The sequence below is a fragment of the Crotalus tigris genome, unplaced genomic scaffold (assembly GCF_016545835.1).
Source record: "Crotalus tigris isolate CLP2741 ecotype Arizona unplaced genomic scaffold, ASM1654583v1 scf7180000020856.321264, whole genome shotgun sequence".
Lineage (NCBI taxonomy): Eukaryota > Metazoa > Chordata > Lepidosauria > Squamata > Viperidae > Crotalus > Crotalus tigris.
The window spans coordinates 129676-150172 of record NW_024098218.1 but is presented as its reverse complement, the minus strand read 5'-3'; the positions used below and the strand labels follow the sequence as shown (position 1 = coordinate 150172).

Sequence of the window (20497 nt, the reverse complement as noted above, 5' to 3'; positions counted from 1 at the left end):
TTGTTTTCATTTGTGTTAACTACAGATTTGTATAATGGCTCATTTCCACTATCATGGGAATTTCAGGGGCTTTGGAAGAACATTCATTGTGTAGTTGCATAATCCGTAAGAGTGCACAGTTACGTAGAAAGCTGGATACAGATACACCATGGGAGGAAGATGCAGGAGAATCCACTCATTTCTAATCAGCCTTTGGAGCATAAATTTGTGTCCTTATATTAACACAAATTTTCTTGGGTTTTTGTCTGATTTCTTTATTGGACAATAATCAATTCTGTTTTACCCAGTGGCCTAACTCCAGCTGATTATAATTGGTCTTTTGTCTTCCCCACAGCAAATCATTATTTTCCATTAATATGTCTCAACGTATTTCGCTGAATACATAAGTGTATTTGCCTAGATTACTTTTCTGATTGCAGAGGCCATATGCAGCATTCAACTCCCAATAGAAGCATTGCAAAAGATCTTAAGGGGTTGCAAGGTTCCAATCATGATCACATCTGATGCATGTGACTGGCGAATATTGGAGTCATATTTGAAGCAATCCTTCAAACAGATTTATAGTTGTTAAATCTAATAAAACACCAAATACCACAATGCAGAACAATTCCCAACAAGGAATTTTATCTTCAGTGTTGAAAGGAAGTGTTGTTTTTCTTCTGTTGTCACTCTTTTGAATTTTTTTATGAAAGAAAAAAAGTTTACTGAGGATATGACGTTAATTTGCTTAACATCTGTGCTTTGTATTGTGAGAGGGTTGATTTACATTATAACATGAACCAATTTAATCATCAGCACAGTTGGTTGATGGAGGTTTATGCCTGATAAATTTCTTGTACTAATATTGCTTCTCTATTATAAATTCTGAATATATCATCTGATATCTGTACTGTTTGCCATTAAGCACATTGTGGAAATGTACTGTGATACAAGGGTACTTAGTTTACCTGTACACAGTAAAATGTATCTTCACTGCATGCACAAAATGATGATAATGGTGATTCTTTCCTGTATTTCTACCTAGAGATCACTGTAAACTAAGTAGAATTATGCAGTGCTTGAAATTCAGAAGTAAAAAGGTGTCTTATAGCACACAGAACTCTATACTGAGCATCTCACTGTGGTTCCTTAAACCAAACTTGTCATTTTCCAGGACTGTGCTGTCTGCAGAAGACAACCATGTGGAGATAAAGTAGGAGCTTTGTTGCAGACAAGTTCTGTATCAACCATCCAACATTCCAGACACCTCTACTGATGATCTCAGTTTAGAAGTGCAGCATGCCTGCTCCAATAGGGAAAATAAAATATGAATAGTTGAAACAACTCATTTAGATTGAAAAATTCTGGCTAAACAGAAAGATTTGATCATTTCATAAAATCTGAAAGAATAGGAACTAAATACAATCTCTAAGAAAGGTCATTCCATAGTTTGGAAGCATGTCTGTGCAGCTATTTGGATTTAGCATAAGTGTGTTTTCTATACTAGATAGCAATTATCTAAAGAAACCATGACTTTTCTTAGGCTTGCATAGGAACCGTGCAGTTTCAGGAAAATATTTCCTTAAGCTAAGGAAGAAGCAACCAGATGCAAATATCTCATTTGTCACCATCTCTTTAATGCATCCTTAATTTAGCAGACTTCACACTGAAATGAATAAATATAATATGCTGAACTTTAAATTATATCCATGGTAAATATGGGTATTCTGTATATTTGCAACACAATACAGTTACAATATGAGGTAGTCCTTGTTTAATGACCACAAAACAGGTGCTTTACAGCCTAGAAAGCACTCCTGGCTAACATAAATGGTCATGGGGCCCCTGGTCATGTGACTGCATGTTAGGCGCATCAGCTTTATGACCAGCCATGATGATTCATGATATTTTTTGCTGATACCAATTCCCTCCAAATACTCCATAAAACTGAGTTTTTATCATACTTTTCAAATACTGATATTAGGGTATTAGATTTCCATGTTTGCTAGATATGTATAGAACATAGTTCTGAAAATAGTTGTTATGCTAACAGGTCATTAATGCATTAATAATAATAATTTTTATTTTACAGTCACAGACCAAAATGCAAGTGCAACAAAAGAAAACACAAGAAAAATACAATCACAAACAGTTAACACCAGAAGCCTTGGCTAAAGGGAATTACAACCTTCTCCTCTAATAGTTACAGCTCTTAAAAGAAATTTAGAAACCTGAGAAGTAATATAGGAGGAGTCATCCCCTAGACAATATAAGACCAAATTACTAACATTAGAACCAGAGGGATCAATTCCAAGGAGAGACAGTAATTTAATTCTGGCAGTGTTATACATAGGGCAGCATGATAAGACAAGCTAACAGGTCATTAATGCATTAATTTTTTAGAAGCTATGAGATTTTAATGTTATTCATTAAAAATGCTTTCAGTATATGCATCAATACTGGGAATGCCATCATTTTTGAATGTACTGTTTGCACCAGTGTTCCTCTGTTAAGGTAATTTAGGATCATTACCTTCTAGTATTGCAATTTTTGGAAGTAAAAATAAATGTATAAATGATTAAGTGGTTTCAAAATTGAGAAAGAGGCAGCTAAAAGCATCAAATGTTTTGGATGTCTTATAATTCCTGTAAATGCTATAATTCTCACTACCCATAGACTGAAATAAGTATATTGACTCTTATAAGAAAGTTTTGAAATAGTAGTGATATCACTTTCATCTTTAGCTTGTGTTAACAATTTTATAAAGCATCTACTACAAGATAATTTAGTTTCATGCCACCTTGCATATTGCTTTTCACATAAGAATTTATGAGATGTTCAGTGCACTGCCTGTTCTGGAATAAGAGATAATTTTAATTTTTGAGGCTTGTCATTATCTAACTTTTGTTGGCTTACTAAGTTTTTCCTAGACTAAGATAACCATTATGATGATTAAAATATGTTCTACATTTGTGTTCTAGCCTGGGAGGTAAGGCCAAGCTTTTGAAGGGGGATCTGACCATAACCATGTTATTTATATAATAAAGCAAGCTGCACTGTTTGCACATTAGCTACTGGGATAAACACTTTGTAATTGGCATATTAAGCACGGAATAACTTCACACTGAGTTACCTAGCAGATTATCTTCCCTGTTATAAACTTGCATGGTTGCTAGGATTGCCTAGGGCAGGGGTAGGCAACCCAAAACACTCAAAGAGCCACTTGGACCCGTTTCCCACCAAAAACAAAACACTGGGAGCCGCAAAACCCTTTTGATATCTAAAATGAAGATAACACTGCATATATCCTTTTTTACCTTTATTATAGGTGTGTGTGTGTGTGTGTGTGTGTGTGTGTATGTGTATGTGTTGTGTGTGTGTGTATATATATATATATATATATATATATATATATATATATATATATATATATGTATATATATGTATGTATGTACACACACACACACACACACATTAAAAATAAAAGTAAAAATATGACTCTTGGGAATATCCATACTATTAAAACAATGATCACCAAGAGAATGCTTTAAGAGAATAAAATTACATACACACAGAGGTAAAAAAAGGATATATGCAGTGTTATCTTCATTTTAGATGTCAAAAGGGTCTCTCTCTCCCTCCCTCTCTATCTGCCCTTGGTCTGCCACTCCTCTTCCCCCATCTCTCTCCCTCTCTCTCTCTTTCTCTCTCTCTCTTTCTCCCCCCCCTCCTATCTGCTGCTCACCTGGCAAGCTTCAAGCTGTTGTCCAACAACCTCCGGGGTAGGCAACCTCGTCTCTTTTATGACTCATGGACTTCAACTCCCAGAATTCCTGAGTCAGCCTAGCTGGGCTAGCTAGCTCTCTCCTGCCCTTCCTGCTTCCTGCTTCCTGCAGAGACGCAGCAAAGGGAGGAGCTCCGCCCAGAAAGCTTTTCAGCTCCTCGGAGAACACTGTGAGTGCACTCTCTTTTACACACACACAGACACACACACACAGAGAGAGAGAGAGAGAGAGAGAGAGAGAGAGAGAGAGAGAGAAGCAGGGAAGTGCAATTGCCTCTCTCTGTCTCTGTCTCTCTCTGCAAAGGCAGAGGAGGCTGGGAGCCACAGGGGAAGGCTCAAAGAGCCGCATGCGGCTCCGGAGCCGCAGGTTGCCGACCTGTGGCCTAGGGAGATCCTACTGTGGATGCCATAAATCAGTAGATTGTCATTCTGATGTGCCTTCTGAGCCATACCTTTTATTCAGAATATTCTCCTTGCAGATGTTCATTTAGGTGTATATTGAAGATCCATCTTTTCACCCTGATTTTCTTTATAGGAATGGCAACATATTTTTGTAATGTATTTTATTTTCTTATTTTTTTAAAAAAATCCATATTTTATATTCTTTTATTTTAAATTGCAAAATATTTAGTAACAAATAGCACATTATTTAAACAATACTAAAGCACGTTCAACTTTATATTTTAATCAAGTAAAGATATAGAACATAAAAAAATTTGGTTGCGTGTTTAATTGCAGAGTATTTCAATGAATTCAGTATCAGTTTCAGCAAATGTTTATATTGTTTTTCTAATTTTTCTTTTTAAAAAATGAAATGTTTGCTTATCCACAGATTTGAATTTTGTGAACCTGCATTTGTATTGGAAATTGCTTGCAGATAGCCTCAGACAGTCATCAGTATGACCGGATTTATTGTGGAGCAGGTGTGCAAAAAGACCATGAAAACTACATGAAAATTTTATTGAAAATTGGAGGCATTCTGGTTATGCCTATAGAAGATCAGGTGATTTAAACATTTTTTAAAATATTTATATTTCCTTTGTTATATTTAAATAACATTATTTTTTATATAATATTTTATTTTTTCATTTTACAATTAAGTATTTAAAAAGCAATGTGGTGACTGGGTTAATCAATAGTTCAATAACATACCGTAAATGCCGGCGTATAAGACGACTTCCGCGAGCACTGAATCGGCGCCAAAGACGGGAGTCGTCTTATATGCCGAGTCATCTTATACGCCGGAAATACTGGTAGTTTCCGGCGTATAAGACGACGTTCTAGGAATGTGGCCCGGCTATAAAGATGGGGGTCGTCTTATACGCCGGGTCGCCTAATACGCCGGCATATACGGTACATAAGTCTTTAGTATAAATCTCAAGATATTTCCTCTCTTTTTCCCTTAATATCTCATATTAGGCTAATACAGTTCTTACTATTATCAACTAAATAAAAACATCTTTGTTACATTTATCCATTTTTAGCTTATACATATCTTAATTATGTTTGCATTCAGTCCTTATATATAATCAATGTCCTGTTAATGCTTTTTTCTCAAGCTTTAATTTCCCATCAATATTCAAATTAACATTTGTTATTTATGATTTCCAAGCATTTTATATTTAGGTAACCAAAGTTTCCCTTATCTCAACTTCTTCCTTTTTCCCTTTTCATAACAAAGTCTAATATTCTAAATAGATATCTAAAAGTTATGTATTTTCCACCATATTTAAACCATCTAATTAGTAATACAGTATCCCCTCTAATAAGTCAAAACCTTTTTGTAGTAATATCTGAATTCTTATTTTCAACTAAGTAAAAAAAATGCTTGTTACATTTATCAATACTTTTTAGCCTATACATAAACTTTAATTTTCCATCAATATTCAAAAAAAGGGGGGGAACACTGTTATTTATGATTTCCAAATATTTTATGTTAGATAACCAAAGTTTCCCTTATCTCAGCTTCTCCCTTTTTCCCATTTCATACCAAAGTCTAATAGTCTTGTTACACATCTTATCTATTCAATTATAATGTTACTTTATTTTCTAAAAATTATCTATTTTCCACCATATTCAACCCTCTAGTTATTAATATAATATCCACTCTAATAAATCAAAGCCATTATTTTCTTCAGCCTTACTCTGACTTCCTTTGCCAACTAACCTTCCATGTCAGTGCCTTTGAGTCATCAAATAGTTCTCCCTCTATTATTATATATATTATTTGGAATAAGAAAGACCATTTGGTTGAAGATTTTTTGGAAGAATGAGCCCATTTGTATTCATTAGATTGCCTCCCTATTACTCCAATTTCCCACAATTGTCCTGATAGGTTTATCTTCCATTTGATCTGTTCTTCCTTTTCCTCAAATTTCTTCTGATTTTTGTAAAAAGTATTTTCCAGTTTCGGTGTTGTCACTCCCTTTTCTAATTTTTCCGTTGGCTGGGTCTGTTGGTCAATTGGGTCTTCTGTCTTGGTGTTTAGTTGTTCCAATTTTTTCTGTTATTTTCTGCATTGTTAGTTCTTTGGTTGTAGTCAAGATCTGGGTTTATATATTTAAGCTGGCATCTTGTTCCTTTATGTTGCATCTTATTTTTTCACAAGCTGAAAGGATGGTTTCATGTATTGATTTCAACATGGAAAGAATTTTTTCCTGATCTTCATCCTTATTGTCTTGATAGTATGTTAAATTGAAGACTTTAGAATCAAATGTTAAAAATATTTTTTTGTCTTTTGTAGCTAGGTAGGGGACAGCTATTTCACATGTTATAGGTGGTCTTTATAATAGAAATTGTTTGTGAAGTAAGAGTTTATAGTCCAAGGTATTCCATCATCTCATATAATAACATGCTTCTCATGTAAAGAAATAGGAAAACAATTCCCCAAGTATAGCTCTGAAAGTCAGTAAAAGTTTATATTCATAGTTCAAACAGGCCAGATATGCCGCCCAGAAGTTCCTTCTTTGCAGCTGGGTTTTTCACAGGTGATCTGTCAAGGTCAAGGAAATTTTTTCTGGAGTCTCGGCTTTAAGCCAAGTCTCTTTTAGGCAATAACAAATTGTAATACCATACTTCACCACAAGATGTCACCAACGCCGTTTAAAGCTTTTTAAGTCCAAATTTTTTGTGATAGTTTTCCAAGTCTTATTTCTTTTTTTAGATAAAAAACAAACGTCTCCAATGAGAAAAGGAACACTTTTAGTCCCCAAGTTTCAAAAGAATATATATCCAATTAGATTAAAATTGTTTAACAAACAGTTGCTCTGTTTCTCCTGGGTAGTTAGTTACCACTTTTCTTAGAGGGTGGGGTAGACATTCCCTTCCCTCTCTCTGACGGAAGAAAAAGTACTTTGGGCAGCTTTTACAGGAAAAAAATACTTAAACTCTTAAAGATCAGATCTTACCAGTTTCATCTGCGTTGCTATAAAGGTGCTTGGTGGTGATTTTGATTTCGGCTATCAGCAGCTTAATGACGGGCCATATTGGTATGGCTGGTCTTTCCCTTGCCGGTTTGGAGGGCTTCCCCAGATCAAATGGAAGGGCCTCTGCCCTCCCATGATCAAATGGGGGTCCCCTCCTTGCTCATCATCCCTACAGGGTGACTTTCGATTCTTTCCAGGGGCCCCCAGCAGAACAAATTTGGATGCAAGAGATGGAGCTCGACTTCCTGCATCCACGGTACCAGAAGTCAGTTGTATAAATCTTTCACCTTTTTAATAACATTATTCTTAATCTTTCTATTGTCAGATGCCTCAGTATTGTAAACAGAATGTAAAATGGAAGAATGAGGACCAACAATAAAACCAATTCTCTCTTCCCCTTTTGTCTTCAAGAAATGTTCTAGCTGAGCACAGTTTGATCTTTTAGGGCAGTTCTTCTAGCCCACCTATAGTTGATATTTAGTGAATTTGCAAATGTAATTTTGACACATGTAGTCCATTATACAATATTGTGTAACCCATGAATTTGGCCCTTCCCCCAAAGACAAAGCTTGGGAAAACAGCATTTAAATGATCCATTTTCTTAGACACTGAAATCACCCATTCCTTTTCTTAAATAAATCTTATTTCTGCCTGTTAACATGTTGAAATACTGCGGTTTAAAAATAAATTGATGTTACTAATTTGTAATTTTGAATACTTTGTTTAAATTGAGATATTTTAAACCTTTTATTTGTACCTGGTTTATCAGATGAGTCCCCAAAACTTATTAGTAGGCAAATGGAGACAGTTACTGGGGAGGCAAAAGTCAGAAACTGAATAACAGCTCTACCTATCTGCACTGTCAGTCCAGTATTGATGAAGTAGCTGGAAACATTGCTGCCACTTTGCTTATATCCAATAGGTTCTTTCCCCAATGTATGTACTAAGGTGAAGAAGAGAAGAGATTGTAGTCACCTGGGCTGATATTTTTCATGAGCTAATACTATAAAGAAAAAAAAGATGAAACTGGGGCTGCTTCAGTTATAAATTAAGTTTTAAGTACTTATAGCTTAACAGGAAACCATACTTTTACACTAATAAATTTCACCAATTTAATTTTTTAAATTTAAATTTCCTCCAAATTCTAGGGTTCCCCCCCCCCAGGAAATCAATTTTCAAGAGAGAAAATCACTGTTCTTACCCAGTTCCAAACACATTGTTTACAGTCAGTTTAAAGTAGTGTTTTTGGGCCTCAGCTGTTTGTAGCATGGGCTATACTCTGAAGTTAAGCTCGCCTTTCTCCTGTTGGTTTCTGGAGGGCTTCTCCCAAACCGATCGGATCGACTGCTGTCTTTCTGCAATCAGCAGGAATTCCTTCTTTGTTACCTCTATGGGGCAATTTCAGGCCCATTTAGGGTCCCCTAGCAGACAGAAATCAGCCGTAGGGTGCGGAGCCCTGCGATCATTCAGCCGGAAGCCCAATTTCCTCCAAATTCTAACGTAGATAGAAGCAACTTTTACCCTTTGTTTACTTTAGATTACAATTTGCTTGGCATTATAAAAGATAGCTAGGGCAGTTTGAAATCAGAAGTTCAAATTATTTGGAAAATATCAAATAATATATCCCTTTCTAAATGGCGGGTAGCCTTACTAAGCGCATGTCTATAATTAAAGAATATGATCCTTGTGACTATAATCACTGATGGAATTTGGCTGAAAGGGTTAACAAGTATAACCTTTCCTGATGTTAGGACATTTATGGTAATTTAGCATGTTTCTCTACCCCATTATGAGTGGTATGAACATTATTATCCTATAATAGCTATGATTATTCGATTTCATAAATGAAGTTTGAAATTGGCTTGTTACAGCCAACTTTTCTGCAGCTGTCTTTCTATCCTTTTAAGGGAAAATGAAATGAAGACAGTAATACCTTCATATTACCAAACAATTGGAGCAAAAATAAAATAAATCCTTTTTTATTTGAAGGGTTTTTGGGAGTAGGTAGGATGGAGTAAAATAGTCGCAAAGACTAACTACATCCAATTCACTTTCTAAAACCCTGAAAACCAGGGATTATTGGCCAAATTTTGGATTTATAGGAAGAGCTTTTAAGAAGTAAAATGGAACTCACAACCCTTTATCAAAATGGGTCCCACAAGTCTTAAGATTTACCCACGTTCACGTGCATAAATTGTAAGCTATATTTTTTTTCAGTCTGTCAGAATAAGGTCAATATATGAAAAACAAATACAAATACAAATATTGATGTAGCTTAAATTTATATCATTAATTTTCAATGATTCTATATAGCTAACCCAGATCCTGAGAACCGGACAGAATACTTGGGAAAGCAAAAACATTCTTGCTGTATCATTTGCTCCACTTGTACAGCCAAGCAAAAGTGACACCAGCAAAAATGATAGTGTGGGGCTGCGTAAGTATTTGCTGTGTGTTTCCTTGTAGTACAACTAAATAGACTAAAAGTAAACATTGTACTGTACTTAAGCAGCTGAAAGTCTTTGAAAAAGAATAAATGAAAAAAATCATATCGACACTTAATCTCAATAATTCTTCTCTATGTTGGGCCACATTGTAAGCAATAAATAGTTCTAACTACAAAACCTTTCTGAGATCCTGAATAAGAGCATAATATATATTACCTAGGATTCCCTGTTGGAAGGAGATTGATAATAAATCTTATGAATGTGTCTTCTATTTATGCAAACAATCCGTTGGAATCAGCCCATCCAGCTTAACAACTATCTGCAATATTTTCTCCCTTAAGCTGAACAACTTTAGCTGACTAGGATACCAGATCTATACTCCATCTTGTTACTAATTCCATTTTGTGGTTTTGTTTTTAGAATCTTAATTTTCTAAATCTAGGCTGAGTTAACTCATCTAGGTTGAGTCAACTGATGTGCTGACAAAAGTTTTTAGGGATTGCTGATAAGGGAGAGTAGTGTACCATGTAAATTTAACTTATTTCTGGGTAAAAACAATTTATAAATTCATTGTTACTGGGATTTGGTTGCTAACAATACTTTGATATGTGAATTAAATACAATTTAGTTGCTTAAAACATAATTTAATGGATGGCATATTGCGATATAACTTCCTGTATCCTATTCTTGCCTATTTCTGTTTGTAAAAATAATAAAATTTCAGAATAAACTTTATTTATTTTATTTATATCCTGCTTTTATTATTTTTATAAATAACTCAGTATGGTAAACAGGCCTAATACCTTTTCTTTTCCTACTTTCCCTACAACAACAACCCTGTGAGGTGAGTTGGACTGAGAAAGAATGACTGGCCCAGCTGACTTTCAGGCCTAAGGCATAAATAAAACTTACAGTCTTCTGGTTTATTGCCTGCAATCAACCTATTTCTTTCTGAGTTAAATAGCCAAACTGTCTGTCTATTTATGTATTAAATGCATATGCTGTCCATCTCACTGTCAAGCAACTTGGCAGCTTACAACATCATAAAATTGTAATATAAAATATTAAAACATTAAAAACAAGAGGATTAAGGATTAACAAAAACTGGGTAAAATAGGGACCAATGCATGAACAGGGTAGAGGTGGGATCTTTTCAGTCTACTAATCATCTCCAGCAAGGGACAATCCCAGCAGGGCCGCAAGCTACTTGGCCGAGCCAGGTTTTCAGAGTCTTATGGAAGGCCAAGAGGGTGGGGGCCGATCTGACGTCAAGGGGCATGAAGTTCCAGAGGGAGCCATCGCAGAAAAAGTTCTTCTGGTCCCCACCAGCTGAAGTTCCTTGGCTGATGGAGTCCATAGCATGCCTCTTCTGCCAGGGTAAAATTAATTTATTGCAAGTAGATAGTAGGCAAAAGTGATGATTGAAAATAAATGATAAGTGTAAATTTTTAAACATTTCTCAAGTTAAATGTGATTTATTATAATTTTCTATAGTTCATTGTTCTGTGATCTCCAATTTTTTGTTGGATGAAGCATGTTATTACAAACTTTTTTATATTGGACACAAGTTTTAAAAATATTTTAAAATACCAATAAAGGAGAATATTTGCAGCTCAGGGTTGAAATGAGGGGTCCTTGGTGCACCCTGCAGAAAATAAGCAAGCTCAAAGAACACCAAGGATCCCTCATATTTAAAAATATTTGGAATATAGGGAGACTCCTTTCAAAATGTTCATAATGGTGTCTGGCTTAATAATATACAACGAGCAAAAGAAGCCATTGGAAGAAATTACGGAAAACACTGCCTTCCAAGATCCTTTATCAAAGTTATTAAGAAATCATGCCAGAAAAGTGATTGTTGCCTTTACATATTTAATTTAGTTCAATGTTTTTAATGATTCACTTTTTCAGAACAATTTATGGTGTAATTTAAGTACCATGACTTGTTTAATTTAATTTTTTCTCTTTATAGCTCCCTGTGCTGTTAGGAATCTACAGGATTTGGCTCGGATCTACATTAGACGCACCCTTAGAAACTATGTAAATGATGAAATGCAAACCAAAGGTATTATACAGAAACCTCCACCAAAACGTAAACGCAGAAGGTGTCGTAGACGCAGGATTAATACCTATGTGTTTGTTGGCAATCAACTCATTCCTCAACCTCTAGATAGTGAAGAAGATGAAAAGATGGAGGAAGACCACAAAGAAGATGATGAAAAAGATCAAAATGAAGTCTTGAAAACAGAGCAACCTCCACGAAACTTATTGCGGGAAAAGATTATGAGTCTACCACTCCCTCAATCTCTAAAAGCCTACTTGACATACTACAGAGAAAAATAACCTTTGCTTTTAAGTAAAATAATAATGCCTACTTGATATTTTCTTAATCCTTGAAATGTAGCATTTACTTAAGTACAGTAATCTTTCAGCAAGGCTTTAGAACTGTGATGAATCAAAACATAACTTGTCTTAACTTTGCTATAAGGACTTGGATTCAGCAGTAGTTTCCTATTTTAAATCCTATTTTGTTACCTTTCCTTCCCCCCCCCCAGGAAATATTGTTTTAACTTGACTAGAAATGGGTTTCACAGCAGTGTATAGCATTAATTAAGAGTTTGCATGATAAATCTTTTTGCTCCCTGACAAATTTGTATTGATGAGAATTATAACATTTTTATATAAGTGAATAAAAGTGTATTCAGATAACAGTAAGGATGGTCTGCATTCTCTTAAGCAAGTTTTTAAACAAGCAGGCATTTTTCATGTCACCGAGATGGAATACTATATTTTACCATGGTTATATTGCAAATCATTGTTACTGTGTTGAAGTAAGTGTGTTCAAAGGAATACAGAAGTGCAATAGCGAACATTGAATGAGTTGACTTTAGTGTAATATACGCATTCAAATTTAGAAATGACAGATAATTTTCTTTTATATCTCTTGCCAAAAAATGTCAAGAAAAGTGATTACTTCTCTGTCTCTTTCTCTCTCGCTCAGCCTTAAAGGACATTCTGACAATAGCATTTCTAAAAATCCTTTTCTTTAACACCAGCCAATGACTGATTTCTTAAACTTTCCAGCATTTATGAAAATGTATGTAACATTTTTAAATTTAATGATACAGAAAACATCTTTCATTTATAAAAGACTGTAATTTCAGCTACTGTGTATTATTTACACCTTTATAGAGTAGAACATGTAAAAACAATCTTGTATTGCTTTTTTGCATAGCAGTAATAATAGAATTCACTGATTTGTTCAGCAATGCACTTTAAGGGATACTGTACCTTGTTTATTGCAGATAAGGGAAGATGCATTTCATTTTTACACTTGATATTGGTTCTCCTCTTTACAAGCTTGGGGAGTCAAGCTGCTTGACTATAATGTTCCATCTGCATTTTTATTGAATAGTTAAAGGGGTCATTTTTAGAGCATCTTTTTATTAGCTTTAAGTGAATAAAATAGAATTCAAAATACTTTAAAACTTATAATTGTTGAGGACACCTAATCTCTGGGGCCAAATAAAAGCATTCCTTATGGAGAGGATTCCTCTAGAGTTTATTATTGTAGATACGTAAAGCAGATTCAACAGATGACTGCTATATATGTTCTCACATTTGGAATTAATAGAAATCAACCATTTTATCTACATAATTCAAAAAATCTTTTTCCTGATGTCCACTTCATAGTATTATAAATATTTTGAATAGTCTGTGAAATACATGGGCTTTGTTCTTTAAATACAAATAATGTCACTCTCTCCCCCTCTTTCTTTGCAATTATTAAATTAAATTCCATTGGGAAAAAAGTTCAGGGGTTATAATGTAGAATGGTTTTCAAAAAATTAACGCTAACAAATAACATATATTACTAGAAAGGTATGCCAATCTTATTTCACAGCAACAGAAACTGACAAATGGCAGGCTTATATAGTGAAACTACTGCAGTAATTCTGAATATTCAGTGGTGGAAAGCATTGACACATCCAGCGTATTTTATTAGCTGAAATGAAGCTTAAGGCATTTTGAAAAATAATTATATTCTAGTGTTGGTTTTTCATACTTTCTCAATTTTCAGAGTGCAAAGGTTTCCCAGAAATTTATACAGATTGGTTCTTGTGTTTTCTGTTGTAAACTTGTTCAGATAGACAATAGAAGAGTTATAAATATTATGTAATTTTTTTTAAGTTACTGAACCATTTTTGTTTGTGTATAGGTTTACTTCACATTTTTGGATTTGTATTTTAAAATAAAATAATACAATTCAGAATCAATCAAAATTAAATCTCTGGTCATCATTCCAGTAAAATGTCTGGCATGCTTCCTGTTTCTTTTTTAAAAAGTATTTTATTAATTTTCTAATTTTACAATTATAAGTACTTAATAAACAACGTGTTGTCTGAGTTCATTGTTAATTCGGTGGTAATTCTTGTTACTGTTAATACATATGCAATTAAATATAGACATCTTCATCACATTTTTCTGGCGTTGTACATAATATCGATAGTGTCAGTTTATAATATCTTTTCTAGTCAAAACATATCTCAATTGCATTTGCACTTAAAATCCATTTGTTCAATCAATATCCTGTTTTTCCCGCTTTTAAAATTTTTTAATTTCCCCTCAATGTTCAAAGTATCTCTATCGCTTATAATTTTCTCATCTTCTTGTGCCATATCTATTATCAGATGTTGGAGATCATGTTGGCGATCCTGTTTTTATCAGCAGCTGCACGAAAAAGTGCTGCTGAGTTTTGTCTAAACCGGTCCCTTAGATTTTGAAGCTATGATCTTCTTCTTCTGCCTGGACCTCGTTTGCCTTCAATCTTTCCCTGGAGGATTAAATGGAGTAGGCCGTATTTTTCTGGGTGTCGTATCATGTCAGAAATATTTTAACTTTCATTTTTTAATTGTTTTGATGACTTCCCTTGGCTTTCCCAGGTGGCTTATCACCTCATTTTCAATCTTGTCAACCCAGCTTATACGTACCAATCACCTGTAAATCCACATTTCAAATGCTTCTAGTCTCTTCAGGTGGCCTTCTGTCAGAGATCAACTCTACTCCATAGAGCAGGATAGAAAAAATATAACATCTGGCAAGCCTGATTTTCAATCTTAGGGTTATGTTGTGACTGCAGAAGACCTTTTTCATTTTGAAGAATGCTGTTTGAGCTTTCTCTATCCTTGTCTTTACTTCAGTGGTCATGTCCCAGCTTTCATGTAAATTAGAATCGAGGTGCGTGATCCTTTCAACTTTTTCTAATGGTATTCCTTCTGAATTTATTGGTAAATTAACGGGTTGTTTGTTGATGACCATGATCTTGGTTTTTGAGGTGTTAAGTTTCAAGCCATATTTTTCAGATATTTCTGTGACACTTGATGAGGAGCTGAAGGTCTTCATGCTTACTGGCAAGCAGAACTGTATCATCAGCATATTTTAAATTGTTGATCCAAACACCGTTTACTTTGATGCCAGCATCGATGTTCTCCAGTGCCTCATTGAAGATTGACTCAGAGTAGATATTGAACAACAGCGGAGACAGAATACATCCCTGTCTGACCCCTCTTCGTATTTCTGCATCAGCTGAGTATTTTTGGCCTAGTCTCACATTTGCTACCTGATGCCAATATGATTTGGATGTCTTTGTCATCTAGTCCCCCTTGTTTCAGGATTTCTAATAGTTTGCTATTATAATTTTCTCATAATAAATTATATTTGGGTAACCAAAGGCTTCCCTTATTCAAATGCTTTTAGAATTTTCATATTTCCCACCTCATAACAAAATATAATATTCTAGTTACAAATCCTATCCTTCTAATTATAATAATACTTTTATTTCTAACAGTTATCCATTTTCTTAACCATTCAAACATCTGTTTAATGGTATAATATTCCATTTAATAGGCCAAAACCTCTATTTTCTTCAGTCTTACTCTACCTTCCTTTGCCACGTTATGATGTTCTTTGATGCAGATATCAACTGCCACTTAGCCAAAGCTGGTGGTCTCATAAGCAAGATTTAATGCGTTAATGTTATTTTCCAGGCTGGTTCTCCAGGAGTTGTAATATGCAAATCAATAAAGAGATAATTCCTGCTTTCATCCTTAACAAATGAAAAAGGGAATTTTTGAACATCCAAAGTCAGTATTTAATATTCCATTGATTTTATTACAAACAAGATGTAGATGTAATGCTTCAATGGCTATAATGCAAGCAGGAGTTCCTACCTAGTTTACTGCACCTAATGGGAGTGCCCCATCAATTGAATAAATAAAATAAAAATAGTGACTTAATAATGACTAATTTTCCAGCCAAGCCAACGAAATGTGCTTTTCTAATTCCCTCTATTTAATATAACACAATAAGTGCCAAATAGTTAAAGTGAAACAAATAGAAGAGATCCCTTTATCTCCCCTTATCTCTTTGCTTCTGCTATAGAGGGAACCTTTAAAACAAAAACATTATTGTCTGTTCAAGTTATGACAGGTTATTGCAAAGCAAAACCAATGCTTTTTATAAAGCCACAAGAGGGCAATGTTGTCTTACAGAGGAATATAGAGAAAAATAAAAATTGAGTGAGCTAGGAACTATTTGCGTAATTTAAAAAACCTGCAGATTTCAAAAGCGGAAAAAAATAATTTGTGCAAATACCTATCCCACTGCATAGCTAAAATCAGTACGTTGCAATAATCAATAAATAAAAGGGAGAGACAACATATTCACTGCCTGACTTTGTTCACCCTGAATCATTTTTCGGCTTTGTACATTAAGAGAATGATAGTAATTTATTTCCAGATTTCTTCATTTCACAGATTTCACTTTCACGGACAAATGGCTGTGAGTACAGTATTCATGGCAAACTGTGACAATGGTAATATATTCATATTCACACGGAGTTTCACTACTTAAGTTGTCCTTCACATGTAGTAAAATGAAAAATAATGTTAGATTGTTTTTTTTAAAAATGTTATTCTTTATTGAATATTTGTTGACTTAGAGAAAGAACTACCCAGCTAAAACTATGGAAGTTTTTGAACATGTATGGATGTTAAGTTGATTGCTAAATGGTATAAGAGTAGGATATGATGGAAATAAAGCATTCATGAGAATAAACAGAATGCTGAGCCAGTAAGCTCAGGAATAGTGATGTCCTCCTGATGATTTATGAATAAATGTGGAAGAAATGTTTGCGAAGGTGTAAGGTGATTTGTGCAATGAAGATACATGTACTTTGGTATACAGACAATGCTGGGTTATTGGCTGAGAACCCAAATGATTTGCAGTAAATTTAGACTGTATAATCCAGCATGGAAGATGGATCTGAAAATTGAGAGAGTTGGCTATATAAATTTTCAGGTTCATATTCCCTATCAGATAGTCCCATCTAATGTTTGCTGCAAATCATTTGGGTTCTCAGCCAGCAGCATTAAAAATAGAGAGAACAATTGCTAGTTATATACACAAATGGTAAAAAACTAGAGCAAATAGAATGTTTTCTAAAGCAAGTAGAAAGTGGGAAAATGTGCAAATGCTGGTCGAAAGATAGTGGGTAGTAGGTGGTTTGTTGTGAGGAGGGAATCTTAACTGAAAGATGGGATTTATCCCTGTTTCAATACAAGGTAACAAAAATTGAAAGAGGTGAGAAATTCACAAAATGTATTATCAGAGTGCTTAAGAGAGGCTATGTTAAATTTCTCTTTTTGACCTTACAATACAGTTGAAGGGGGAAAAGAATGCTACTGTTGATATTGCTATGTTCAGTTACTATATATAAGGCCATCAGTGGATAAGCCAAACTCAATTTTTGAGTGGATATTGGCACTTAAAATTCTTGGCTTATCTGCAAGTATATAAAGTACAAATCTTTACAGAACTCTGAAAGCTTTAAGACCCGTGATTTCTAGTTGGACACTGTCCAATGACAACTGTACTTCATGATTTCCTTCAGAATTTAACTGAAGGAAGTGAGGAAGCAGAAGAGGGAGTTAATTAAACAACAAGCTTTTTTATACAAGGACATTATAAAAACATTCATAGAAACCCTTTACCAATCTTATAACTAAAGAAGCACATTCTACCCAACTCTTTCAGAGCAATCTCTTTTATCAAACTGCAAAAATGAGTAGTAAAAAATACATGGAAATGTTTTCTGCAAATTAGTTCTTGCAATTTTTGTTTTTTAAATTGCAGTAGAAAGTGGAAAATAGTTTACATGTATGTAACATTACTCATCTCAATGAAGAATGTAAGGAAGTTTTGAAAGCTGGTTTGCAGCTACCAGGTGATCATGAATTCTATGATATGATCACATGGAAAAATTGAAGTCTTAATTAGGTAGTTAACAAGAAATAGTTGATATTTCTACAGTGGTTATAGCCATGCACATTACCAGTGCTTTTTTTCTAAAAAAAAAAAAAAAAAAAAAAGGTGCCTGAATTCACACACGTCATACAACCCGCCTTGCCTATCCTACAAGGTTCCATCCAAAAAAGGTGCCGGAACTCTGTTCTGGGCGTTCTATGAGAAAAAAAGCCCTGCACATTACTAATTCCAAATTCTTAGATAGCAGCCAAAGAATTTGGAGGTGTCTTTTACCTGGACTTCAGTAAGGTAATAGATAAAGTAGACTACAACCTGCTACTTGTTAAGATACAAAAATGTGATTCAGACAGCATCACCACCAGATGGATTCATAATTGGCTTACCAACTGCTCTCAATGTGCAGAGTACCTCAAGGCTCTGTCTTAGACCCAGTGCTATTCAATAGCTTCATAAACAATTTAGACAAGGGGATAGAAGCAGAATTCATCAGATTTGTAGATGACACTAAGCTGGCGAGAATAGCTAACACTCTAGAAGATAGGCTCAAGATACAGAAGGATCTTGACAGGTTTGAACACTGAGCCTTATCTAGCAAAATAAAATTCAGTGATGAGAAAAGTAAGGTCCTATACTTAGGCAAGAAAAAAAATGCCCAGGTATAGAATAGGTGGTACCTAACTCAATAGTAGTAACTGTGAGTGAAATCTTGGAATCCTAGTGGACAATTTCTTAAGTATGAGCCAGCAGTGTGCTACAGTGCTAAAAAAGCCAACACAGTCCCAGGCTGCATTAACAGAGGGATAGAATCAAGATCACTGAAGTGTAAGTACCACTTTACAATGCCATTGCAAGACCACACTTGAAATATTTCAGTTTTTGTCACCACAATATAAAAAGATGTTGAGACTTTAGAAAGAGTGCATAGAAGAGCAACAAAGTTGATTAGGGGATTGGAGGTTAAAACATATGAAGAACGGTTGCAGAAAGTGGAGATATGTCTAGTTTAATGAAAAGAAGGACTAGGGATGACATAATAGTCCAATATCTAAGGGACTTTCATAAAAAAGGGTGTCAGCCTATTCTTGAAAGCACCTGAAGGCAGGAAAAGAAGGATGGAAACTAATCAAAGAGAGAACCAACGTAAGACGAAGGAGAAATTTCCTGACAGTTAAAACAGCTTGTGTTCAGAAGTGCTCCATCACTGGAGGTTTTTATTTGTTTAGTAACCATTTTGCTGGAATTTGTGGTGGCTTAATGAGGGTTGTTGATTTGGATGAGCAAGAATATCTATCACCCTTCCACTCATCACTTTGTTGACAAAGTCACTCACATTTACTTTAGTCTTAACTATTTATGTGTGGAGTTTTCAGTAACAAACGAGGCAATATTATCTGAGATAACTGATAGCCTCCAATGAAATGGAGACATGACATTAAATATAACTAACACAAAGCTAACATTTTACTTTCTTATTACAGTTATCACAATTGCAGTTCAGCTTTGATGATATTGCTAGTCTATGAATAAATAATGCTATGGTATTTATTCAAATTTGCTTGAAATTTTCATGAACTGAGTCGGGAAGAATAAGAATGATCATCTTAAGATGTAATTTGCAACTCTTTGACTGTATTTGGGACAATGTATAGAGTTTTAATATTTCATTCACTTTGACAGCTCATGCTACATTAAAAAAAATAACTTACTGGCATTAGCCTTTAAAGCTTTAAATAGTTTGGGGTCAATTGCAATGCGAAGGAAACACTTTTCTTGGCATGGAGAATGTCCATCTTAATGCAAGTAGTATTTTTAGGAAGAATTCAATAGGCTGCAAGTATTGTTTAAGTTTTGCTTTGTTGCCAATTCTTTCTTACAAATTTCTTTCTACTGATTTTAGTTTTGTTTTTATGCCAACTATAGTTTAAAAAATAGGGGTTTTTTGGCTGTTATAGAGAAGAAATCAGTTAAAGTAGAAGGGCTTAGCATGTCTCTTTTCTCTTCAGCAATTCTTTTCCATTAATCTTGCCCCAGTTTGTATTATTGTTTTCCATTGTTATATTTGGAGATATAAAAATAAAATATTCATTGGTTAAGGTATTGTGAAGTTTTGTCCTAAAACTTCAGATCATTTTCAAAGGAGATTTTAAAAAGTCCTTCCCTCAATGGCTAATTAATGTATAGGATGCATTATTGAATGACAATATATCAATGAAGATTCTTAGTCATCCAGATAGAGTTGTCTGGAAGTTGAAACATGGCAATTGGATTTCTTGAACTGGACAGTTTCAGATCAAAAAAAAAAAAAGTCCAATTGCCATGATTCAACTGCCAGATATTGATATTCATTCTTTTAAAAAGAATGAAATTTGAACATGTAAACAGCGAAAGAGAACCAGTTTGGTGTACTGCTTAAAAGTACCAAGTTAGAAAATGAGAGGTTGTGGGTTCTAATCCTACCTTAGGCACAAAACCAACTAAATGACCTTGGGCCAGTCATGATCTCTCAGTGCTGGCAAGAAGACAATGGCCAACCATTC

At 34.5% G+C, this 20497-nt stretch overlaps 1 protein-coding gene across 1 annotated transcript in view; it reads left to right on the top strand.

The window, feature by feature from the left end:
* Nucleotides 1–13912, top strand: part of PCMTD1 (protein-L-isoaspartate (D-aspartate) O-methyltransferase domain containing 1) — a 37176-nt gene extending 23264 nt beyond the window's left edge. The window contains 4 exon segments of the mRNA XM_039368591.1: nt 4596–4621; nt 4624–4766; nt 9502–9625; nt 11608–13912. Coding sequence (XP_039224525.1) covers nt 4596–4621; nt 4624–4766; nt 9502–9625; nt 11608–11978 — 664 coding nt within the window. The 3' untranslated portion in view covers nt 11979–13912.
* The last annotated feature ends 6585 nt before the right edge of the window (nt 13913–20497 follow it).